General features: G+C 41.0%; 1 protein-coding gene across 4 annotated transcripts in view; it reads right to left on the reverse strand.

Moving 5' to 3' along the window:
• AAK1 (AP2 associated kinase 1) overlaps positions 1–26,527 on the reverse strand; it is a 108,526-nt gene that overhangs the window by 57,676 nt on the left and 24,323 nt on the right. For all 4 annotated transcript variants that reach the window (XM_067470709.1, XM_067470708.1, XM_067470707.1 and 1 more), the window contains exons 3-8: positions 17,446–17,564; positions 16,975–17,083; positions 14,567–14,709; positions 11,872–11,993; positions 9,728–9,809; positions 4,389–4,521 (exon numbers count right to left, since the gene is read on the reverse strand). In XM_067470709.1, coding sequence (XP_067326810.1) covers positions 4,389–4,521; positions 9,728–9,809; positions 11,872–11,993; positions 14,567–14,709; positions 16,975–17,083; positions 17,446–17,564 — 708 coding nt within the window. The remainder of the gene's footprint in view (positions 1–4,388; positions 4,522–9,727; positions 9,810–11,871; positions 11,994–14,566; positions 14,710–16,974; positions 17,084–17,445; positions 17,565–26,527) is intronic.

The raw sequence follows: 26,527 nt of genomic DNA on the forward strand, positions 1-26,527 counted from the left end.
AGAAAAACAAATGAAGTTTGCAAGGGTAAATTTCTTCCAGAATGCAAATAAAATAGGTAAGTGGCTCTCTAATAAAATTAAAAAACAAAAACAAAAGCAACTGATAACTAAAATACAAATCAGAAACAAAATATATACAGAGGATAGTAGCATAGCCAATGAATTCACGAAGTTCTATAAAGATTTATACAAGAAAACAGAAGTAAGTGAGGAGAAAATAACAAAGTACTTATGTGATCTAAATATTGGAAAATTAACAGACAAACAGAGAGAATTACTAAATGGAACGGTCTCAATGCACGAAATTGACGCAGCAATCAAAAAGCTAAAAAATAATAAGGCGCCAGGGCCAGATGGCTTTACAGCCATATTCTATAAAACCTTCCACAATGAATTAAGCCCTTTACTTCAGGAGATTATAAACAACATATTAGAAAGGGGAGAAATCCCCAAATCGTGGGAAAAAGCAAATATAACGCTCTTACACAAAGAAGGAACGGAACCAACAGAAATCAAAAACTATCGCCCGATTTCACTCTTAAATAACGATTACAAAATCTTCACAATAATTATGGCCGAAAGACTAAAAGAATTTCTAAAAAATTGGATATCTAAAGAACAATCAGGATTCTTACCAAACAGACAAATTAAAGATAACACCAGAACCCTAATAAATATAATCGAGTATTACGAAAAACACAATGAGAAAAAACTCGCACTACTTTTTGTCGACGCTGAGAAGGCATTCGATAAAGTAAATTGGAACTATCTAAAGCTATTAGCGAAAGAGTTAGATATGGGGTATCATTTCAGAAATGCAATCGATGCAATATATGAACATCAAGAGGCCGCCATAATAATCAATGGGCAAGAAATAAAAAAACCGATAACAATCACGCAGGGCACACGACAAGGGTGCCCTCTCTCCCCATTGCTTTTCATTTTAGTGATGGAAAAGCTAGTAAGAAACATCAATAACGACACAAATCTAAAAGGACTTAAATTTTAAAACAACAATACAAACTAAGAACGTATGCAGATGATGTGGTATGTTTTATTGATGATACGGCAAACAATATTAGGGACTGGCTAAAAAAGATCGAAGATTTTGGAATATTGGCAGGGTTCAAATTAAATAAACAAAAAACAAAATTACTGGTCAAAAATTTGGATGGGAAAACAAAGGAATTATTAGAAAAAACAACAGGTGTCCAAATAGTAAGTAAAGTAAAGTACTTAGGAGTTAACATTACCAAAAGCAACGCAGCACTAATCAAAAATAATTACGAGATTTTATGGAAGAAAATACAAAAAGATATGGAAAAATTGAAGTGTCAAAATATATCCTTCCTAGGCCGGATTGCAATGGTAAAAATGGTAATTCTCCCACAACTACTATTCTTATTTCAAACTATCCCGGTGATTAGGAACAATTATTTATTCAAAAGATGGAATTCAGATATAACAAAATTCATATGGAAAAATAAAAAACCGAGAATCAGCATGAGGATATTAACAGATGATAAGAGAAGAGGCGGCCTGGGCTTGCCAGACATTAGAGTCTATTATGAGCCTTGCAACTTAGTTGCAATTAGAGTGGGCCACACTAAAAAATAACCAATTATTAACCCTGGAAGGTTATGATTTAAGAGCCGGATGGCACAGCTATCTGTGGTACGACAGAAGGAAAACAGAGAAAAATTTCAGCAACCATTACTTAAGAGCAGCCCTCATTAAAACGTGGGAGAAATATAAAACCCGACTATTCAGGAAGACCCCATTGTGGATATCATTGGTAGAAACAAAACACAAAAAAGAACTCGCAGAAGACAATTGGCTAACATATCACCAAATACTTAGGAAAAATGGAGAAGGTAAAATGGTACTAAAATCTTATGAAGAAATTAAAAAAATAAACGGGAAAATCACATGGCTAAATTATTTTCAGATAAGGGAGGGCTTCAGGAAGGATGAAAAATTAGGATTTGAACAAGAAAAAGGGACTTGGGACATCATTATGGAGAAAAATAAAAAGCTAATAAAAATACTATACAAACAACTGCTAGCGTGGAGCACAGAAGAAGAGCAAGTTAAGGAATGCCAAATAAAATGGGCAAAAGATCTGGGCCATAACATTCTGTTGAGCCAATGGGAAGAAATCTGGACAACAAAAATCAAATACACTATTGCCAGCGATCTTAAAGAGAACTGGTATAAAATGTTTTTTCGCTGGCATTATATGCCAGAGAAAATAGCGAAGTTCAACAAAAGCATTTCAGATAAATGCTGGAAATGCGAAAAAAAAGACAGGCACATTCTACCACCAATGGTGGACCTGTGAGAAAGTTAAAAAATATTGGAAAAAAATACATCAGACTACCCAAAAGATACTGAAGGTAAATTTCCCGCAAGCCCCAGAAACATACTTATTAGGCATACAAAATGAATCTAAAATGAATAAGAACCAAGAAAAAAATTTATTCCTACTTTGCACAGCGGCTAGAATAGTTTTAGCAAAGAAATGGAAGCAGAAAGAAACCATCCGAGGAGGACTGGATCATGAAGACATTTGATATCATACAAATGGACAATTTATCGCAGAGAATAAATGGTGCAATTAAAAGAACGGACTGGACAGACTTTAAGGATTTTATGAAAACAAAAGAAATACCTATTGTTCTTGACCTGACCTACATTTAAAAAAGAAAGGAAGAAAGGAGACTTGTCGGCAGACAGGGAAGGGAAGAAATCATTCCTACACCGAATGATAAAGTTTCCTGGAAGACCCTGGGAAGTCACACAAAGGAATGCACGGGGTATTTTATGGTGTTTTTTTTCTTTTTTTTCTTTTTTCTCTTTCTTTCTTTCTCTTCTTTCAAACACACTTCCCCCCCCCCTTTTTTTTTCTCCCTGCACTTTTGTTATATTGTCTGATTGTTATAACACAAAAACCAATAAAAAGTATTTTAAAAAAAATGCTAAAAGCATGAGCATAAAATATAAAAATAATGCAAACCTTACAACAGAATGAAATATAAACAGTATTTTAAAAATTCTCAGTGAAAATTCATTAAAACCTATTCCAAGTTTGCACTCTCAGACTTGATCTTAAAAACCTTCATCTTTAAAAACCTGTCTGAATAATTAGTAATATTATGATGTTTGATTCACAATAGGTGCCATGGGTTTTTAGATTATGATGATGATTATTATTATTATTGCTACACAATGCGTTGTTGTAAGGACACAGTCATCTCAAGCTGGAGATTGCAAATCTCTATCATTCAATTTTGTGCAATTCAGTTTTGTGCAGAGTGGTAGGTCTTAAGTATTAATGGGCACAAAAGGACCAAGTGTTACAGATATTGTACTGTCGCGCACTGGGCCTGTAAATGATTGTCTTTAAAACAGGACGTGCAACCTTTGCCCAACGGGAAGCCAGGGGGCCTAAAGAGAAGTTCTCAGAGGTTTCCACCACGAACAGTCTTTAGATGGTTTGAGAAGTACAACAAAGTCTTTTATTAATGAACAATCAAACAGAAACTCCTCCTGTCTTCAGTAAAGTTAAGCAAATGATTCCAAGCTTTTAGACAACTGGTGAATTCCTAATCTTGCCCACAAAGGACAGGCAACTGTCATCAATAACTTCTTCTTTAAAGGAAAATCCCCTTTTTGAACTTCTCCCAGGCTGACTGTAATCTAACCCATACTGATGTGGGCTCCGCTACCGGGTCAAACTGCGTCTCGAACGCCGAGTGGACCTACCAGCAAGGCAGTAGATGTTCTCCAGCTGGAGTTCTTTAGTCTTTAGGGCTGTTTTCCTGGAAATTCTTAAAGCTGTGGGGATGCTTCCCTGGAGTTCTTAAAGGTTGAAGCTTTTGTACAGGGGAAGTTTACACACATCCTGTACATAGCTTTCCTTGCTGAGACTAACTCAAAAATGGCTCCCTTCCCTTCCCAATTGCCCTGAGCAAGGGGCGGGACCAAACTCAATGATGATGGACAGGTGGCCTGCCCTATAACTGCAACCAAAAGAAGCCATCTATCTGCAGAGTCCCCGAAGCTTAGGACTGAAAACAAACATCCAATGCAAAGCAAACAAAATTGGAGCTCCTGGTACAGCTGTACCAGAACAGATATATAACCCAAATATATGACTCTGCTTTAAATCAAAATCAAAGGGTGAATCTACACTAGAATTAATGCAGTTTGGCCCCATTTGAATGGCATCGGATCAAAGCTATGGAATCCTGTGACTTGCTGCCAAAGAGATCCAGTGCCTCCGAAAACTACAGCATTGAGCCATGGCAGCTCAAGTGGGGGCAAACTGCATTAATTCTAAAGTGCAGACGCACCCAATGTCAGGGTCTTCAAGCGGACATACTCACGTATGAGGCAGTGCATGTCGTGGGAGTAGCGGGAGTTGTCAGGGATGGTGAAGTTCCCGTCGCAAATGGCCACTTGGCTCTCCCCAAAGGGCAGGGTGAAGTAGCAGATCTTGTATAGCAAGCAGCCCATGGCCTGCAAGGAAAGGAACAGAAATCATCATCATTATTAATCAGAGGATGGATCGCCATCTGCCGGGAGAGTTTGGATGGTGCCTTCCTTTATGCCAGAAAGGGGTTAGACTGGATGGACTTTGAGGATCTCTTCCAACTCCAGGATTCTATAGCTCTATCATTATTATTGCACGATGTAACAAAATTTGAAAATGTTCCTGTTCTTGGTTTGAAAGTGTTATTTCCTGTTTCATTGTACGGTCCTTCCTCCGAAAGTAGTTGTTCTACTCCAGAAACTTTGTTTTGGTGACACGAACTAGGTTGAGACTCTGTGACGTATTTGTTGATAAATTAGAGCAAAAGTTGGTGTCCCTCCCGCAAAAACCAAGTTTTGGCAATTTAATAAACTTTTCTCATGTATTTTATGATAGAACCAATTAGAAAATGACATTTGTGACACAGGAACAAAAAATTGTGTTACATAGTGTTGTTATTATTATTGCTGCTGTTGTTGCTATTATTATGTATATTCCACTCTGTCTCTACACAAAAAAAACTAGGAAAGAAAAGGAGCAATTCATCAGTACGCTACAAACAACTTAGAAAACAGAGGCCCCATCTACACTGCCATATAAGCCAGTTTCTGATTTTAGATCATCTGCTTTGGATTATATGGTAGTGTAGACTCATACTATCCTGGTGATGCAGCACGTTAAACTGCTGAGCTGCTGAACTTGCTGACTGAAAGGTTGGTGGTTCGAATCCGGGGAGTGGGGTGAACTCCTGCTGTTAGGCCCAGCTTCTGCCAACCTAGCAGTTCGAAAACATGCAAACATGAGTAGATCAACAGGAACCTCTCTGCACACCATGCAGCCATGCCGGCCACATGACCTTGGAGGTGTCTACGGACAATGCTGGCTCTTTGGCTTAGAAATGGAGATGAGCACCAACACCAGCACCAACCCTCAGAGTCAGGCACAACACAAACTCTATCTTCCGCGGAGGCCCTCCTTGTGCTCCCAATACCATCACAAGTACGGTTGGTGGGGACGAGAGAGAGAGGGCCTTCTCGGTGGTGGCCCCCTGCCTCTGGAACGCCCTTTCACGGGAAATAAGACAGGCCCCATCCCTCCCCTCCTTTCGCAAGAGCTTGAAGACCTGGTGGTTTCAACAAGCCTTTGAGAATGACCAGTTCTAGTCCAACCCAAACATTGTTGACTATGGCCTTGCACTCCTTACTTATTACCCCGGTCAACCCTCTAATAGGCCCTGGAAGTGAGCAGCCACAGTCCCGTTCCTGCTATTGCCGTTAGCCTCTTATAGAACTGTATTCAATTCTCGTTACCCTCATATTTTGAGATTGCACTAGCCTTGGCCTGGTTTTTTAATTGCTCTGAACAGACAGGATTACTTTCAACATACATGTGTTATTGTGATAATTTTATGTTTATGTTGTTTTGTTAATTTTATGTTATGCTGTTTACTTTGTATGTTTAGGTGATGTTACTTGGAAACTGCCCTGAGTCCCCCTCGGGGAGATAGAGCGGTATATAAATAAATAAATACATTATTATTATTATTATTATTATTATTATATTAATGCCAAGGGGAAACCTTTACCTTTACCTAGACTCACTGAACATCGAGAAAACCAAAGTGCTGTTCCAGTAGTCACCAGCCAATCCCTTTCCAATGCGAGATACAGCTTAATGGTGTAACATTAGAGATTGTTGACCATTTCCACTACCTTGGCAGCCACCGCTCCACAAAAGTAAACATTGACATCGAAATACAACACCGCTTGAGCTCTGCGAGTGCAGCATTTTTCTGAATGAAGCAGAGAGTGTTTGAAGACCGGGACATCCGTAGGGATACCAAGGTGCTTGTTTATAAAGCTATTGTCCTCCCAACCCATCTATACGCCTGTGAAACGTGGACTGTCTACAGATGTCACATGCAACTCCTGGAACAATTCCATCAACACTGCCTCCGGAAAATCCTGCAAATCTCTTGGGAAGTCAGGCGGACAAACGTCAGCATACTGGAAGAAGCAAAGACCACCAGCATTAAAGCGATGGTCCTCCACCATCAACTCTGCTGGACCGGCCACGTTGTCCGGATGCCCGACCACCGTCTCCCAAAGCAGTTGCTCTACTCCAATCTCAAGAACGGAAAACGTACTGTTGGTGGACAGGAAAAGAGATTGAAAGATGGGCTCAAAGCCAACCTTAAAAAACTCTGGCATAGACACTGAGAACTGGGAAGCCCTGGCCCTTGAGCGCTCCAGCTAGAGGTCAGCTGTGACCAGCAGTGCTGCAGAATTTGAAGAGGTGTGAATGAAAGGGAAAAGAGTGAAACATGTCAAGAGGAAGGTGTGTCAAGCCAATCCCAACTGGGACCACCTTCCACCTGGAAACCAATGCCCTCACTGTTGGAGAACATGCAGATCAAGAATAGGGCTCCACAGTAACCTATGGACCCACCTGCACACTGATCTTGGAAGACTATCCTACTCAGACAACGAGAGATCGCCTAAGTAAGTACTAAGTAAGTAAGTAAAGTACCTAGACTCATACAATCCCGTTCAAAGCAGATAATCTGGATTATACGGCAGCGTAGATCCAATCTGACCTGCAAGAACTTTGTCACTGTCTGGTTTCTTTGCATGGGATTCATAGGTTTCCAGATCTCGTTCCTTTAAAAATTGCAAATCTAATTTAAAAATAGAAATCTAGAATGTAGTGGAGACCAGGCTTCGTATCCCCGACACAGGGTGCATCTCCACTGCAGAACTGATGCACTTTGACACCCCTTTAAGGAAAAAGCAATATTTAAACAGTCCTAAACACCAAGTGATCCCTTGTCTGGTCAGGTTCATGGACCTGAAGCTAAAAAAAAAGCCTCCTCCGCCGGAACAAAGCCCTGATTGCAATGTAAATTTAGTGCTGATGAAATATTAAAGGCAGACATACCTATAGAACACATTAATAAAACATTCTGGTAACGATACCTCATTCTATGGCTAAATATACTTCCCGGCCTTGAAAGGGAAAGCTGCGGTCCTGAAATGAGTCAGGCTTCCTTGGAGTAAAAGGGGAGGAGAACCAATCTCGTCACATGCCTTTCTCCACATCTTTAGTGACTTTGACTCTTTCTCTGGGTGCATCCGCACTGTAGAATTATTGCGGTTTGGCACCACTTTAAACCCAAACCGCTCAATGTAATGGAATCCTGGGAGAGAAGGCTCAGGACCTTGTCAAAGACCTCCCAAGATGCCGTTGCATTGAGCCACCAGGAAAGTTTTCACACTTCAGCCTTTTGGCTAATTGGCTCTGTTACAGCACTGCAACATAATTAATTTTAATGTAATTGCAATTGAACCTTGGGGGGGGGGGGTTGTAAATTAAGGTTCATGTTTTTATGCAAAACTAGCCGTCCCCTGACACGCGTTGCTGTGACCGAGTCTGGTGATCTGGGAAATAAAATCATGAGAAAGTGTTGGTTTCTAATATATGTAATGTCTTTCTGTTTGTGGGTAAACAGTATTTCTTGCTGTTTCTTTGTCAGTGTTGATATTGAGATTGTCTGGTTTCCCTACTCTGGAACATGCAACATAATTGTCCTTCTCTAGGGGTCCCTTTCAAATCTATGATCTCTCTGTGTGTGAATCATATATATCTATTTATATCTATGGCTGGGTGGCTCTTTGTCAGGAGGGCTTTATGTTTCCTTGTCCTGGTGAAGGGAGCTAGACTGGATGGCCTTAAGTATTTTCTCTTGGTCATGGGGGTTCTCTGTGGGAAGTCTCCCCAATTCTGTCATTCGTGGGGTTCAGAATGCTTGTTGATTGTAGGCAAACTATAAATCCCAAAAACTACAACTCCCAAATGTCAAGGTCTATTTTCCCCCCAAACTCCATCTGTGTTCATATTTGGGCATATGGAATATTTGTGTCAAGTTTGGTCCAGATCCATCATTGTTTGAGTCCACAGTGCTCTCTGGATGTAGGTGAACTACAACAGCCAAACTCAAAGTAATGCCCACCAAACCCTTCTAATGTTTTCTGCTGGTCATGGGAGTTCTGTGTGCCATGTTTTGTTCAATTCCATCATTGGTCTTCAGAATGCTCTTTGATTGTAGGTGAAATATAGGTTGCTTACCTGTAAGTGTAGTTTCCCGAGTGGTCACCTGTGTATTTGCACCTATTCCTGTATCTTCACAGAGATTCTCTTCTTGGGTTGTTTCAACTATTAAACTTGCTTATCGCTTGTGTGGGAAAGACTTACCTTTACAGGTCAAGGCGCATTCCACAAGGGCGGTGGCGACATCAACGGCGTTTATTAGAGGAGTCCCGCTTGATGCTATTTGCAGAGCGGCTACTTGGTCCAGACCCACTACTTTTGTGAAGCATTACAAATTGGATGTGATGTCAAAGAAAGACGCGGCCTTTGGTAGAGCTGTGTTATTTTCTGCTGTGGCATTCTGAAGACCAATGATTGTAGGTGAACTATAAATCCCAGCAACTACAAATCCCAAATGACAAAATCATTTTTTGAGTGATGGTCACTCCTTGGGTTAGTAGGTATCTTGTGGCCATATTTGATGGCAATTCATCCAGTGGTTTTTGAGTTATGTTAAGCCCACAAACGAACATTACATTTTTATTTATATAGATTATTATTATTATTATTATTATTATTATCCATGAAACCCCATATTGCCTACTCTTGATATAGAATCCTAGAATGCTAGAGCTGGAAGTCCAACCCCCTGCCATGCGGAGAGGCACAACCAAAGCACTCCCAATAGACAGCCTCTGTGGAAAAGACTCCACCACATTCCCAGGCAGCCTAGGCCACTCTCCAACAGCTCTTACTCTCAGGAAGGAAGGAAAAAAGAAAGGAGGGAGGAAGGGGAGAAGGAAGGAAAGACAAAAGGGAAGGAAGGAAAGAAGGGAGGAAAGAGAACGAGAGGGGGGGAAGGAGGGTGGAAAGAGGAAAGCAAAGAAGGAAGGAAGGATGAAAGGGTGGAAGGGAAGGAGGAAGAAAGAGGGAGGTAAAGAAGGAAGGGAAGGAGAAAGGAAAGAGAGAAGGAAGGATAGGATGGTGAGAGAGAGGACGGCCTGAGAAAAGAGCCCAAAGGACCGCATCCAGTCCCCGGGCCTGGGTTTGCCCATTCCTGGTGCAGATGCACCCTTGCAACGCAATGGAAAGGAAGGCACCACCTACCCAAATGTCAGCTTTTGTTGTGATCAGTTTGCCGCTGTAGAGGTTAACCATCTCAGGTGCACGGTAGGACAGCGTGGTGTACCTGTGAGAAAACCAAAACACAGTCCATTATTTGAGGTAAAAGCTTTGGGAGGTGTTAACTGACACTTGAAATGCAGCATTGGCCAGACACAAATCAAAGAACACAAAAAGCTCGGCAGACTAATTCAACTAGAATGTCACAAAAATTAATGTGCAGATTTTATAAGTGTGGATTTAATATGATGTATGGGAATGAATAGAAGAATGGAAGGATGTATAGAGTTAATAATTTTGGAAACACCAGTAAAAGACCCAGACCTGCTTGCTGGACTGTAATTAAAAGTTGCTAATAAGAGCTGAAAAGTAAACTCTGATAAGAATTGGGACAGTGATAACAGAAATGTTTACAATGTTTACAATGTTAAGAAGGAAGTCAACATAAGAGCAACACAAATCAAGAAGATCAACATCTGGCCAGGAAACAGATGGATCCAGGATGGAAGACATCTATCATTAATTTACAACTTTGGGACTACATCAGCAGAATATTCCTATAAAAGACTCAGTCTAATAATGCTCAAAGTGAGTCTGTTCCACCTGCTATGCTCTGCTCCATGGAAAGGAGAGAGATAGTGTACCATGGAGTGGCAGATTTGCAAGGGAGCAGTCTGGTCACTTTGGGGCTTCTTAATGAACCAACCTGAACACAGAATACTATCTGAGAATACAGAATTGCTGGACCACTTGGGACAATCTCATGTTAGGCTACACAGAGAAGCCACTAAAATCCACAAGTAGCACGTGTACAATTTCAACACAAAGAAGGAAACCATGAAAATGAACACAATCTGGCGATCAGAATTACAAAAAAACACCAGAAGACAGTAAACAAAGAACACCCCTTGGAAATAGAGGAACTCCAGACAGCAAACAATCAAGGACTGATTAACAGAGGGTGTCTCCAGGCAACAGAGGCCAAGCTAATTCAATGATTGACTTTGCAGTTTCATGGGTACTCAGTGCTAATCAAGCTTGCTAATTGAAACATCCACACTTGACTTAACAGACAGAGGTTCTTTCTCCTGCCCTGGACACTATTCCACAGGTGTATATATATATATATATACTCCACTTGCCTCATTGACAACAGAACCTCTGAGGATGCCATTAGCCACAGATGCAGGCCAAACGTTAGGAGAGAACGCTGCTGGAACATGACCATACAGCCTAGAAAACTCACAGCAACCAAGTAATTCTGGTCATGAAAGCCTTCAACTACACATTGGACACTTTCCCTTGTCTGCTCCTTGGGCCATTAATGAGAATGGCTTGATCCTATTTCAAACAGGCCCAGCTTTTGTGTTTTTATGGAGCACAGCATCCTCCCCCTGGACTGACTTTGTTCTTTTAACATATAATTTTATTTGGTTATGCAGATAAATTATAACACCTATATTTCTATACTTATCTGCTACTTATACCTATGCAATTTCTCCCTCTTCCTCCCTCCCTACAGGAACATTGTCAGGGGAAAAACTTTATCTTTACTAAGTATTGTATAAACACCATAAATACACATATGAAAAATGTATTTCTACAAAAGATGCATATTCATCTTTGTTTCCACCGATACCTTCTATTTTCTGGGCAAAGAACTGATAATAATAATAATAATAATAATACTTTATTTATACCCCGCCACCATCTCCCAAAGGGACTCGGAGCGGCTTACATGAGGCGAAGCCCAACAACACATCAATAAAACAAGAAAGCAATAAACAAAAACAATACAATTAATATAAATCACATATAAACATTAACGCACAAGGATTTAAAAACCTATGGCCGGGCCAAATGTAATAATTATTCAACTCTATTTTTCTCCTATTATTTCCTCCATCTCATTCTTAATTTTTAATATATTTTTTGGTATATTTTCACAGTCCCACCACTTCTGATAAATTCCAATTCCACCACACTGATGCCAGCATAATTCTGATATATTTTTCATTATATGAACAAATTGTTGTGGGATTCGATACTGTTTTGTCAATAATAATTTATGCTGTGTTTCTTTCATCTTCAGATGTTACGTTATTTGCTTTTGTTGGTTCTGGACTCACTTTTTGATCTCCTCTTCCACTGCGTTCACTCCTTCCAGCTGCGGGTTCTGGAACTTGTTGGTGGCGCTTCCAAAGTCGCATAGGACGTAATGGCCGCGGTCGTGGAGGAGGATGTTCTCCACCTGGAAACGGGAAACGGATCATTATATGTAGCATTCTAATGATGTATATAGGATTACTATGGTGTATTTTATATTATATTTGATAATCCGGTTTTCTTGTATTTGTTTGCCTTGTATTCGCCTTTTGCACTGAAGCGTAGAGAGAGGAGGCACAGAAGATATATATGAGATAGTAAAATATATTATATAATATTAATGGTAAAATATACTGAATGTGTATTACATATATTGTGGTAAAATAATACAGTACAATATAATAATATAAATTAATATAATTATTGAATATTACTGTATATACTCGAGTATAAGCCTAGTTTTTCAGCCCTATTTTTAGGCTGAAAAAGTCCCCCTCGACTTATACTCGAGTAAAGGTTATTTATTATTTTACTGTGTTATTATTATTGTTGTTATTATTATTATTATTTTCATTTCATTTATTATTTTATTCTATTTATTATTATTACATTTATCATTTTACTCTATTATTATACATTTATTATTTTACTGTATAATTGTTGTTATTGCTACATTCATTATTTTACTCTTTTTATTATTACATTTATAATGTTACTCTTTATTATTATTGGAAGGATATGTAAGCACATTTACATTGAAGAAGGTAAATAATTAATCAGAGTTGGACAGTCTTATCTTAAATTACCATTTTTGTAAATATTCCAAAATATATAACCTACTGATTCATCAATTAATATAATTTAATTGGTATCTATTTTTATTTTGCAATTTACCAGTAACTGCTGCATTTCCCACCCTCGGCTTATACTCGAGTCAACCTGTTTTCTCAGTTTTTTGTGGTAAAATTAGGTACCTCCGCTTATATTCGGGTTGGCTTATACTTGAGTATATACGGGTATATTACATTTAATATTACTAATAGTATTGGGGTACAGTACTATAGTACAATGTATCTATTCTATCCATCCGTCCATCCATTCATCTATCTGTATATCTTCTATACACATAATAAAAGTGAAAATATGTATGTGTGTATGTGGCTGGGATGTCTACTTACACAGAGAAGCTCCTGCCTCCACAAATAGGCTATAGCTCCCACTACTCATGAGACACCGAAGGGTCTCCCTCCAAGGATATTCCATGTTGGAGTGAGCACCATAAACATGTCCAAGAGCCCTGCCAGTGCCTTCTATAAACACCAGACTGCTCACCACCCAAGTGATGGCTTTCATTCAGGGACAATTTCCTCCTAGATTTTAAGTGTTTCTGCTGGGAGAGATCAGAGTTCAATGCCCTCAGTATGCAGATGACACCCAACACTACTACTCCTTTCCACTAAAAGCCAACGTAGCAGTCCAGACCCAGCTGTTGTGGACTGGATGAGGATGAACAAATTGAAACTGAATCCAAACAAGACAGAGGTCCTCCTGGTCAGTTGTAAGGCAGCCTGTGCTGGATGGAAGGGGTCCCACTCCCCCTGAAGACCCAGTCCACAACCTGGGGCTCCTCCTGGACTCATCACTAAGTCTGGAGGTGTTGGCAGTGGCCAGGAGAGCCTTTGCACCATTAACACTTGTGCACTAGCTGTGACCATAGCTTGAGAAGCCAGACTTGACCATGGTGATCCATGCCTTGGTTACATCCCATTTAGACTACAGTAATGGGTTCTATGTGAGGCTGCCCTTGAAAAGTGTCCAGAAACTCCAACTAGTTCATAGATCTGCAGCCAGGTGATTGACAGGTGCTGGACCCAGGGAGCATAGCACCGCTGTTACACTGGCTGCCAATGTTGCCGAACCTGATCCAAGGTGCTGCTTTGACCTTTAAAGCCCTAAACCAGGCATCCTCAAACTGTGGTCCTCCAGCTGTTTGGGCCTCTAACTCCCAGAATTCTAGACCATTGAACAAGCTTGTGAGGGCTTCTGGGAGTTGGAGGCCAAAGCAGCTGGAGGGCCACAGTTTAAGAATGCCTGCCCTAAACGGTTCAGGCCCAATTTACTTATCTGACCCCATTGCCTCTTACCAACTGGACCAATCATTAAGATTTTCCAAAGAGTCGATTCTCTTGTTGTCACCGCCATTGCTGTCACAAATATGGTTGGTGGCAACGAGAGAGAGGACCTTCCTTCTTGGTAGCCGCCCCAGCCCTTTGGAACTTCCTCCATCCCCATTGAGATCAAAACTTCCCCTCCTTTCCCTGTTCTCTTTCAAGAGCCAGTTGAAGACCTACCTGTTCAAGCAAGCTTTTGATGAAGGAATTCAATTGCTAATGACAACAAGGTCGATTTGCACTGAGCTTAGCAAAATATACTATTTAATGGATGAGTCTCCACAATACTTGTAATTGGTTGTACATGTATTTAATGCTTAATATTTATTTATATCTGATTTCTGGGTGTTATTATGCTTTGTGTGATTTTTGTCTTGTATTTTATGTTAATTGTGCTTTGGTTTGTACTGCATCATGTTTTCAGCCACTTTGGGCCCCGTTAGGGAGAAAAGCAGGATATAAAAATTTATTATTTATTGTTATTATTATATTATAAATATATTTATTTCTATTATAAATAAATATTATATATATATAAAGGGCCCACCTTCAGATCCCTGTGGACGATGGGCGCCTTGCACTGGTGCAGCCTGGCCACAGCTTCGCAGGTGTCGCAGAAGATCTGCAGGACTTCATTCTCCGTGAAGCCTGTCTGCAGCCGCTGGTTCATCAGGTTGACCACTTGGCCGCCTGGAAGACATCAAGAAGAATTCTGGCTCATCACAAATGCAAAGCAATGGGATTTCCAGGACACAGGGCTTGAAAGTGAGCCCTTCTCAGAGGGGTCAAAGTTGCCTTAAATCAGGCATAGGCCAACTATGACCCTCCTCACAATTCCTAACAGCCGGTAATAATAATAGCATAATATACTAGTAGTGTGTTATATACAATGTGGTTTAATAACACAGTACAATAATATATAGTAATATAATTATTATATATTATATATAATATGAGCAATAATATTGCAGTATAGTAATATAGTATAATATAATAAATAATACTAATATTGTGCTATGCTAATAATATTATATATATAATATTAATATAATACAATATAATACTAATAATACTTCCATATAATAGTATTGTAATATAATAATACTAATATATTAACATAATAATATTATAAAATATAATATAAACAATAATCGTCATCATCTTTAAATTAATATAATAATTATAATATAACATAAAACTATAAAATAGTACAATAAATATCTAAAATTATATATTGTTATAAAAATATTATAATATATAACAATATAATAATATACCAGCTGTTAGGAATTGTGGGAATTGAAGTCCAAAACACCTAGAGGAAGGGCCAAAGTTGGCCCATGCCTGACTTAAATGAACTAAGCTGTTGAGAAATTTACTTCTTTCCCTGCTTAGAATTCTGCATTATTTTCATGGCTTTAAACATTATTGGCCTATTTTTCTACAGTTTCGGTTATTCAGTTGATGCAAAGGAACAAAACCCAGAGAAATCCGCATAAATTTTCAAAATATTAAGAAGAGGGTGGTTTTATTAGAGAGAAAGTGCCTCCGTTTATTTTCTTCTGGATGACTATAAAGGTCCTTGGTTATCTCGCATCATGAGGCCAGAGAAACATCTGCATCCACTGGGGTTTGGTTCCTGCACACCAAAATCCATCAATGCTCAAGTCCCATTATGGACATCGATGCTCAGATTCCATTTATATAAAGGTTTATCATTTGGATTTTTAAAATAACTAGCATATAAATCCATTGTTGCTTGGAAATGCATTTTATTTTTGCGCCTTCATTCCCTTATATACCATCTCTCTCCTCCCTCCCTCCCTCCCTCCTTTTCCTTTTTTCTTTCTCCTCCTCCTTCCCTCCCTTTCTTCCTCATCCCTCATAACAGTTTCCATTACTTTTCTTTTCCTTCCTTCCTTCTGCTTTCTTTCTTTCCCCTTCCTTCCCTCTTCCTTCCTTTCTCTTCCCTTCTTTTTCTTTCCTCCTCTCCTCTCATACCTTTCTTCCTTTCCTATATACTTCCCTTTTTCTTTCTTTTCCTCTCCCTCTGTTCCCCTTTCTTTCTTTCTTTCCTTCCTTCCTTCCTTCCTTCCTTCCTTTTGGTTCTTTTTCTTTCTTTCTTTTCTCTTCCTTCCCACTCATTCTTCTTTCCTTTATCTTCCCTTTGTTCTATTTCCTCCTATCCCCTTATACCTTTTTACCATTTTCCTTTCTTTCTTTTCCATTCTTCACTTTTCTTTCTTTCCCTCTCCTTCCCTCCCTTCCTTCTTTCCTTTCTCTTCCATTCTTTTTCTTTCATCCTCTCCCCTCATACCTTTTTCACTTTGCTTTCTTTTTCTTCCCTCCTCTTTCTTTCTTTCTTTTCCCCTCCTTCTCTTTCTTCCTTCCTCTTCTCACCTCATACCTTTTCCCTTTTACTTTTCTTTCCCTCCTTCCCTCCTTTCTTTTTTCTCCCTTCTTTCCTTCCCCTTTTCTCTTTTTCCTTCTTCCCCCTTCCTTCCTATTCCCTTCTTTTTCTTTCCTTCTCTCCCTTCAAACCCGTTCCCTTTCCTTTTATCCCTTCCTTCCCTCTTTTTGCTTTCTTCTACCTCCCCACTTCCTCTTTTCTTTCTTTCTTTCTTTCTTTGTCTTTCTTTCTTTCTTTCTTTCTTTCTTTCTTTCCTCCCTTCTGTCATTTTTCTTTTTCTCTCATTCCCTCTTCCTTCCATTCTCTTGCCTTCTTTTTCTTTCCTCCCCTCACACCTTTTCCCCTTTCCTTTCTTTCTTTCCTTCCTCTTTTCCCTTCATATGCATGTCACTTTGCATCAGCTCACCAACAAGTATATTTTGACTTTTATACACATAGAGGGAGATTTTCAAGATGTGGGTGGTCGAATCCATGGATGTAGAATTGGTGGTATTGCAAATGAGTAGATATATCTGTTTGTGTGGCTGCATACAAATGCTACGCACCTCGGCAGAAATCCATCAGGATCAAGACTTCCCAGACATCCCCGCTGCTGACGGAATTGATGCTGGAGTCGATGTACCCGACAATGTTCTTGTGTCCCACAAGATCCCGCTGGGAAAAAGTCAGAAACAAAGGGACAAGCTTGAATGCAAACCATCATCATAATACTACGAGAGAGAAAGAATCAATATCTGAGAAAGCCTCTGTTGGAAGTTAGAAGCATATATTGCAGGCATGGGCCAACTTTGGCCCTCCCTCCAGGTGTTTTGGACTCCAACTCCCACAATTCCTAACAGCCTACTGGCTGTTAGGAATTATGGGAGCTGCAGTCCAAAACACCTGGAAGGAGGGCCAAAGTTGGCCCATGCCTGATCTATTGGCTTTAAAATATCTGTTGGATTTGCGACAGTTTCCGATGTGCAAGGGTTTCTGTTGAGCAAGAAGGCATATCATTGCAACCAGCATTGGCTTACCATGATTTGAATCTCCCGTTTGCAGACTTGTAGGTCGTGTTCGTTGTTGACATACATGCGTTTGAGGGCACATTTCACGCCGTTGCCAGTCCTCACCAGGAAAACAATAGCAAACCCGCCTGCAGAGAGACACAGAGATAGGAAAGAACTGAGCCTACGAGACGGGAGGCGTCTGAAGTTACACAAGGTGAGAGGGAGATCGTATGGAGCGTCTATTATACTCTGAATACACTGAGTTGCCATAAAGACTCCAAAATTTCCTTGAGACAGTGGTGCTTTTGCTTCCTGATGGTTCAAGACAGACAAATATCATTCCTGACACAGCAATATGAGAAATATTGTATATAAAACTATCTTCAAGCAATGTGTAGTGCTTTGGGTGTTGGACAGAACAAATACGTGTGTGTATATATAGGTAGGTAGGTAAAGGTTTTCCCCTGACATTAAGTCCAGTTGTATCCGACTGGGGTTTGGTGCTCAACTCCATTTCTAAGCTGAAGAGCCGCCATTGTCCATAGACAGCTCCAAGGTCATGAGGCTGGCATGACTGCATGGAGCACCGTTACCTTCCCACTTGAGAAGTACCTATTGATCTACTCATATCTGCATGTTTTCGAACTGCTAGGTTGGCAGAAGCTGGGGCTAATAGCAGGAGCTCACGCCATTCCCTGGATTCGCACCTGCAACCTTTCAATCAACAAGTTCAGCAGCTCAGTGGTTTAACCCACTGCACTACTGGGGGCTCCGTGTATATATAGAGTAACCGCAGCATGGGAATCGTCCTCTCATGATATGGCACTCCGGTTAATAGCCTGGTCGCCGATCCTTGAACAAGTTGCTGGTTCCAAACTATCTTCAAAAGCAATCCCACATAGAGAGCGTTGCAGAAGGCCAGACGGGAAGTAACCAAGGTGTGGACTACCATGACCAGGTCTGGAGGCTCAAGGTACAGGCACAGCTGGTGCACAAGTTTTAGTTGTGCGAAGGCGCTCCTAGCCACCACCTGGGATTGCAGGGTCAGCAATGAGTCTGGGACAACCCCCAGACTGCATGTGCCTTCAGAGGGAGTGTGACCCCATCCAGCACAGGTTGTAATCCCACACCCTGATCCACCTCCCCACTGACCAGGAGTACCTATGTTTTGTTTGGAATTACCTTCAACTTATTAGCCCTCATTCAGTCCATCACTGATGACAAGCACCAGTTTAAAGGCAGGACAATATCCTTGGCTTTAGGTGGAAAGGAGTAATGAAGTTGGGTGTCATCAGTGTAAATTTGATAACAAACTGGAGGTCAGCTGAGACCAGCAGTGCTGCGGAATTTGAAGAGGTACGGATAACAGGAGAAAGAGAAAACATGCCAAGAGGAAGGAGACACCTGACGGGGACTGCCTTCCACCTGGTAACCGATGTTCTCACTGCGGAAGAACATGCGGGTCAAGAATAGATCCCCACAGTCACCATCATACTCAGACAATGAGAGATTGCCTAAGTAAGTAACGTAAGTGGACAGAAAAAGGATTTATTAAAATGATCATTATTATTATCTGTGCTGTTCGTTTTAATCCAAGCCAGTTCTGGATAATGCAAATTAGCAGTGCAGGAAAACACCATGTGGCACTTGCATAATGGCCTGTTACTCCCAATATGTTCCCCACTTAGTTCTGATTGGAAATCGGCCCTTTTAGACTCGTTTCCCCGCTTTTTGAATCTCCAAAAGAAATATTGGGAGCAGACCAAAGCTGCAGTGAATGCCGATTTAAAAAAAATAAAATAAAATAAAGTTGCTGTACATTGGGGAAAGTGTTCCTAAATGGAATCTACTCTTAACTTGTAAATAAAACAGCAACGATTTATCTTTCGCTTGGTTTGCAGCCGCAAAGGCCCAAGCAGTATGAGTTAAAAAGCTACTTAAATGGCGTTAAAAATGGATGAGTGCTCTAAAAAAGGAGGCTCAAAAGGTGCCTCTCTCACTGTGGGGCAGTCTTTTTAAAAAATAACTATTAATAGAACTGCTTTATCAAAATTGCAGGTGGTAAGCAAGACTGGTTTCCTGACACCGAAGGAAAAGACCTCTTCTTTGAGAAGACCTTGCTTCAGAAACATCACTTTACCTTTTTGTGTCCATTTAAAGGACAGATTGCACCTATTCAGCCACTATTCTAGAATGACTTAATTTCAACCTTCTGCTGCAAACGTGCTCTATAGCAGGCATGGGCAAACTTGGGCCCTCCAGGTGTTTAGGACTTCAGCTCCCACAATTGCTAACAGCCTACCGAGAGGTGTTCGCCTGAATACAATGTTGCTCTCACAAAAGATTGTACCAGCAGGAACCACTTTAAAAGGCCTCCAGCCCTCCCATAACATCATTTCTCATACACCTGCTTTTTCTCTCCTTATCTTTAAGCTTCTGGGAAAAGCGAGTCAGTCTTTGTTGCATGCCCTGTCTCTGCAATTCCAAGCACCTTGATCTAAACCAGGCAAGGGCAAACTTGGGCCCTCCAGGTGTTTTGGACTTCAACTCCCACAATTGCTAACAGCCTACCGAGAACTGTTCACATGAATATAAATTTGCTCTCATAAAGGATTGTACCAGCAGGAACCACTTTCAAAGACCTCCATCCCTCCCATAACATCACTTCTCACACACCTGCTTTTCCTCTCCTTATTTCTAAGCCTCTGGGGAAAGCGAGTCTGTCTTTTTTGCATGCTCTATCTTTGCAATTCCAAATGCCTTAATCCATAGCAGGCATGGGCAAACTTGGGCCCTCCAGGTGTTTTGGACTTCAACTCCCACAATTCCTAACAGTCTACTGAGAATTGTTCACCTGAATACAACACTGCTCTCAGAAAGGATTGTGCCAGCAGGGACCACTTTAAAAGGTCTCCACCCCTCCCATAACATCATTTCTCACGCACCTGCTTTTTCTCTCCTTATCTTTAAGCCTCTGGGAAAAGCGAGTCAGTCTTTGTTGCATGCCCTGTCTCTGCAATTCCAAGCGCCTTGATCTAGACCAGGCACAGGCAAACTTGGGCCCTCAAGTGTTTTGGACTTCAACTCCCACAATTCCTAATAGTCGGTAGGCTGTTAGGAATTGTGGAAGTTGAAGTCCAAAACACCTGGAGGGTCCAAGTATAGGAAGAAGAAATGGATAGAACAGTCCAACTTTGGAGGTACTGCTGGGTTTAAATAGTTCCCTGAATGTATATGGAAGCCATTACTATTGTTGCTGTGTGTCTCCACACCATTTCTGACTTATTTTCTTGGAGGAATGTGTCTTAATCTTCTGCTGAGGCTGAGTGTTAACGCCTATATATATTAGTTGCTTAATTATTCCATAGTATACATTGATCTACGGGCCCTCTTGAGCTACACTCCTTCCTATTTATTATGACTTGGTTTATTACTGGTGTTGCAAGTTGATTTGTTGTGTGTTTTATTATAATTCATACTGTCATCTTGTTGTAAGCTGTGCTGAGCCCCTTTGGGAGATGAGGCGGAATATAAATCAAGCTTCATTCATTCATTCAGTGTGACCTGCCCAAGAGCATCCATGGCTGGCCTCTCGGCCATGAAAGGTGCATCTACATGGCAGAATTAATGCAATTTGACACCACTTTGTGGCTACAGATTCAGGCTAGTTTTAGTTTGGCAAAGCAGCCGTACTCTTTGACAGAGAAGGCTACAGCTCTTCCAACATCATAATTCGCATTGTTCCATAGTATTGAGCCAAAGTGGTGTCTAACTGCATTAATTGTAACATGTAGACGCACCTGGAGTCTGACACTGAAACCATAACACTGGGCTGGCTCTCTGGGAAATACGGAGCCATACAAAATTTGTCACGGTTTCCAACACGCAGGTTGGGGATGCAGGGATTTGCAGTCCAAGATTACTGAAAGGCTGCTTAAGGAAAGAGACTGGATTGGCCTCAATTTGCAAGTTCTGTCTACCTGGATTCCTTCACTTGCTGAATGCAGTGGGGGAAAAAGTCTGAAAAACCCGGCTCTTCTTCTTCACTGTTCAAAGGGGCCATTATGACTTCCAGCATCCCAAAAAATTTCAAAACCGTCTTGCTTTCGCTTCCTTTGCAAGAACTATATTGACTGGGGGAGCCTATACATGGAAGGCTCGTAGGGAGAGCAGGGAGTGAAAGCAATGAATATTTTAAAGGGCTGGTAATTATACACACGAAACCCACTCCGGCCCCATTACTCCAAACCAGCCGTTGCCGGCCCTTCCGTCAGCGGCTCTTTTCAACCCTGTCGGTCTGAGTCAGCGTTTGCACACATTCACCTTTGGCTGGATTACTAATGGAAACAACTTCCAAGCAGAATTATTAAACCAAAGACGATCACAGGGCAGTTTTATTACCTAGCGGAGGCTGGGATAATGTAACCTGCACATTCCAAACTAAAACTCCATTGACTCTACAGCAGGCACGGGCAAACTTTGGCTCTCCAGGTGTTTTGGACTCCAACTCCCACAATTCCTAACAGCCTACCGGCTGTTAGGAATTGTGGGAGTTGAAGTCCAAAACACCTGGAGGGCCAAAGTTTGCCCATGCCTGCTCTACAGCACTGATTAAGAAAGAATGTCTCAGGGTGTATCTACACTGTAGGATGGAGTTTTCCAAAGTTACCAAACTTTTCATGTTGAGACATGCCTCCTTTTGTGACACTGTCATTAAGTTTTACTAGCAAGCTGAAGGTTGAACCAACCCCTAATATGAGTTTCATACTACACGCACACACATATACATACAGGAGAGTCTTGCTTATCCGACATAAAATGGGCCGGAAGAACATCGGCTAAACGAAAATGTCAGATAATTTCACGTGACACACCTAAGCACGACACACGACACACTAGTATGTCCCAACAAATAGTTTGGAAAGCTCTGCTGTAGAATGTTGTTGTCATTTGTATTCCATTGTATCGCTCCAAAAAGTGACTCAAAGAAGATCACAGTAAAATCCATAGGTAATGGTAAAGGTTTTCCCTTGACATTAAATCTAGATGAGTCCAACTCTGGTGGGTGGTGCCCATCTCCATTTCTAAGCTGAAGAGCTGGTGTTGTCCGTAGACACCTCCAAGGTCATGTGGCCAGCATGACTGTATGGCGAGCCATTGCCTTCCCACCGGAGCAGCACCTATTGATCTACTCACATTTGCATGTTTTTGAACTGCTAGTTTGGCAGGAGCTGGGGCTAACAGTGGGAGCTCACCCCGCTCCCCAGATTCAAATCACGAGGGGGCCCAATACAATTTAAAGCCCAGAAATACACAAACATCAAAACAGAATTAAACACCAACAGTATTAAAAATACTGTATATACTCAAGTATAAGCCTAGTTTTTCAGTCCTTTCTTTAGGCTGAAAAAGTCTCCCCCGGCTTATACTCGAGTCAATGTTATTTATTATTTTACTTTGTTGTTGTTGTTGTTGTTGTTGTTGTTACATTTGTTATTTTATTATTGTTGCTATTATTACATTTATTATTTTCCTCTATTTATTATTGTTATTGTTACATTTATTATTTTACTCTATTATTTTTTTACTCTATTTTTATTGGAGGACATGTAAGCATATTTACATTGAAGAAGGTTAGAATAATGGTTTAATCAGAGTTGGACAGTCCTATCTTGAATTACTGTTTTATGTAAATATTCAAAAACATTTAACCTACTAATGCCTAAATTAATATAATTTTATTGGTATCTATTTTTATTTTGAAATTTACTAGTAGCTGCTGCATTTCCCACCCTCAGATTATACTTGAGTCAATACATTTTCCCAGTTTTTTGTAGTAAAATTAGGTGGCTCGGCTTATATTCGGGTCGGCTTATACTTGAGTATATACGGTAAGTAATTAAAATTGCCACAAATGAGTGCTATTGGATCCTGGAAGTTGTGGTTTTGCAAGGCCCCAAGCCAAAGAATGCCGAACAACAATGGCCAGGACTCCACTGCAATTAAAGTGCTGTTAAACTATCTTAATTCTCCCATGTAGATGCCTCCTACGATTGATCAAGTCACCCGACTGCAGTCCAGTTCTTTGGGATGCTGACAAGCAAAGTTTCTGTTTGTTCTCCGCATCTTATACATGAAGAACTCTGTAATCGCAAAACCCGAATCTTTGGTTTCACTGACCCAACTGTGGCATTTCCCTGCCAAGTCCCCATAGAGTCACATTAGAGGACCTTGCAAATTCCAAATACCCAGGGCCGTCGCCAGAAAAAAATTTCGGGAGGGGTTGAAATTTTCGGGGGGAGGGTTGAAAATTTCACAGGAGGGTTTGAAACCTGCCTCCTAGCTCGCGCTGAAGCAAAGAGCACAGCAGGGGGCAGAGCAGCCTTCAATAGCCTGCAGCTCTGCCCTTGTCAACCACCTCCACCAAGTCTGGCCTCCTTAATGAGAGCATTCAATATCCCCCACCCCCAACTTGGTTGCTTCACTACTGTTCTATCACACGCTGGGCCTGTAAATAATTGTCTTTAGAACAGGATGTGCAACCTTTGCCCAGCGGGAAGCCAGGGAGCCTAAAGAGAAGTTCTCAGAGGTTTCCACCACAAAGAGTCTTTAGATGGCTTGAGAAGTACAACAAAGTCTTTTATTAATGAACAATCAAACAGAAACTTCTCTTGTCTTCAGTACAGTTAAGCAAATGATTCCAAGCTTTTAGGCAACTGGTGAATTCCTAATCTTGCCCACGAAGGACAGGCAACTGTCTTAAATAACTTCTTCTTTAAAGGAAAATCCCCATTTTAACTTCTCCCAGGCTGACTGTAATCTAACCCTTACTGATGTGTGCTCCGCTACCGGGTCGAACTGCGTCTCGAACGTCGAGTGGACCTACCAGCAAGGCAATAGATGTTCTCCAGCTGGAGTTCTTTGGTCTTTAGGGCTGTTTTCCTGGAAATTCTTTGGAGACTCTTAAGACCTTTCTCCCCCGGAAGGTCTTAAGGGTTGAAGCTTTTGTACAGGGGAAGCTTGCACACATCCTATACATAAGCTTACCTTGCTGAGACTAACTAAAAATGGCTCCCTTCCCTTCCCAATTGCCCTGAGCAAGGGGCGGGACCAAAACTTAGCAATGGTGGACAGGTGACTTGCCCTATGACTGCAACCAAAGAAGCCACCTATCTGCAGAGTCCCTGAAACCTAGGACTGCAAGCAAACATTTAATACAAAGCAAATAAAGTTGGAGCTCCTGGTACAGCTGTACCATAACAACTACATCGGCTATTGCTGCAAGTAATGACAGTGTAAATAAATTGCTAATATTTGCTTGAGATAGTGCTTGCAGTTCTGGAGGGACTCTTGATTTTTTGCATCTCATAGACTTAGCATGGGGATTTGGTTAACCAGTTAAAATTCATGAGTAAACCAGGTTTTTTAAAAAAAATCTGAAACATTTCGGGGGGGGTTGAACCCCTAACACCCCCCCTCGCTACAGGCCTGCAAATACCTCTCAAGAAATCCCGAGGCCCTTCAATGCAACCCTATGGGATGTGAAGTCTAGTAATTGAATTGGATTCGCTGTATCTGCAATTTCCAGAAATGGCAGCCTACCCAGCATTACAGCGCTTATTCATTTGTAAAGGCATTCAAACAAGGAGCTGTTGCCCGCAGAAACCAACTCCACCAATTAATAACAGCCTGCATGAAACCAAGGCCAAGACGTAAACCTTCAACATCGATTTCCAAGTTGGACCCTGAAATCTGCCAATGCAAAACAAGCCAGAGCAATCTGGATGACAAATGTGGATACGGAGCACTCGGTATCTCTTTTATCTTAGACTGTTCCCCTTTCCCCCACCATTCTCCATTAACACTGGAAGAGATTAACTAGACCGTAAAAACAAAAGGCAACCAAACAACCAAAAATCAATGAGCACAGCCTGTTCCTGTTTGGCTAAACCACGTCGTAGTTCCCCTGCCGAAACCAAGAGCATGGAAAGGATGTAGGAGAGAACCGTTCGGCAAAGTTAAGGCCCTGATGGCAAAATCTCTTATTTCTTATTTCTAGACTTGAGACCTCAAAGTGTCTCGAGTTTACAAAAGCAATGCAATCAAAGAGCATGCAAAAAGTACTTGGAGGAAGCCTACTAAGCTGGATGAAGAGGAGAGAAAGGCCAACAGTCTGTAATAGTAATAATAATAATAATAATAATAATAATAATAACAACTATATTTATACCCCACCACCATCTCCCCAAGGGACTCGGAGCGGCTTACATGAGGCCAAGCCCAACAACACATCAATAAAACACGAAAGCAAGAAACAAAGCAATACAATACAAATTAATATAAATCACATATAAACAATAACACACAAGGAAAGGACTTGAAAGCATGCAATACCCACAAGGAAAATCATAAAACCCAGGCAAGTTCCTATGGGGAGAGACAGCTGAACAAGCTATACACCAAATTAGGAAAGAGAGCGGAAACACCAGAGGAAAGGACCAGGATTCAAAAGGACCTTCCGAGATTGGAGAGACAAAATGAAGATAATGTATTTCGACAGGGAGAAATGTATGGTTTTAATATGTGTATATTTTAAGTTGCATTGTCATGCTTTTAATTGTGAGCTGCTTTGAGTCTCCATATGGAGAGGGCCCTCCAACAGGGGCCCCCAGGTGGCGCAATGGGTTAAACCGCTGAGCTGCTGAACTTGCTGACCAAAAGGTTGGTGGTTCAAACCCGGGGAACGGGGTGAGCTTCTGTTGTTAGGCCCAGCTTCTGCCAACCCAGCAGTTTAAAAACATGCAAATGTGTGTAGATCAATAGGTACCGCTTCAGCAGGAAGGTAACGGCAGCTCCATGCAGTCATGCCAGTGGCCACCTGACCTTGGAGGTGTCTACGGACAACGCCGGCTCTTTAGCTTAGAAATTGGGATAAGCACCACCGCCAGAGTTGGGCATGACTAGACTTAATGTCAGGGGGAAACCTTTAGAAAAGGTGGGATATAAATAAACATAATACATAACAAATAAAATATGGTAGCACACTTAGGCAAAACAAACTCCGAAATAAATAGATATAGGGTGAAAACAGCCCATGGGAAAGGGATCT

This window comes from Anolis sagrei, chromosome 7 (assembly GCF_037176765.1).
Source record: "Anolis sagrei isolate rAnoSag1 chromosome 7, rAnoSag1.mat, whole genome shotgun sequence".
Classification (NCBI taxonomy): domain Eukaryota; kingdom Metazoa; phylum Chordata; class Lepidosauria; order Squamata; family Dactyloidae; genus Anolis; species Anolis sagrei.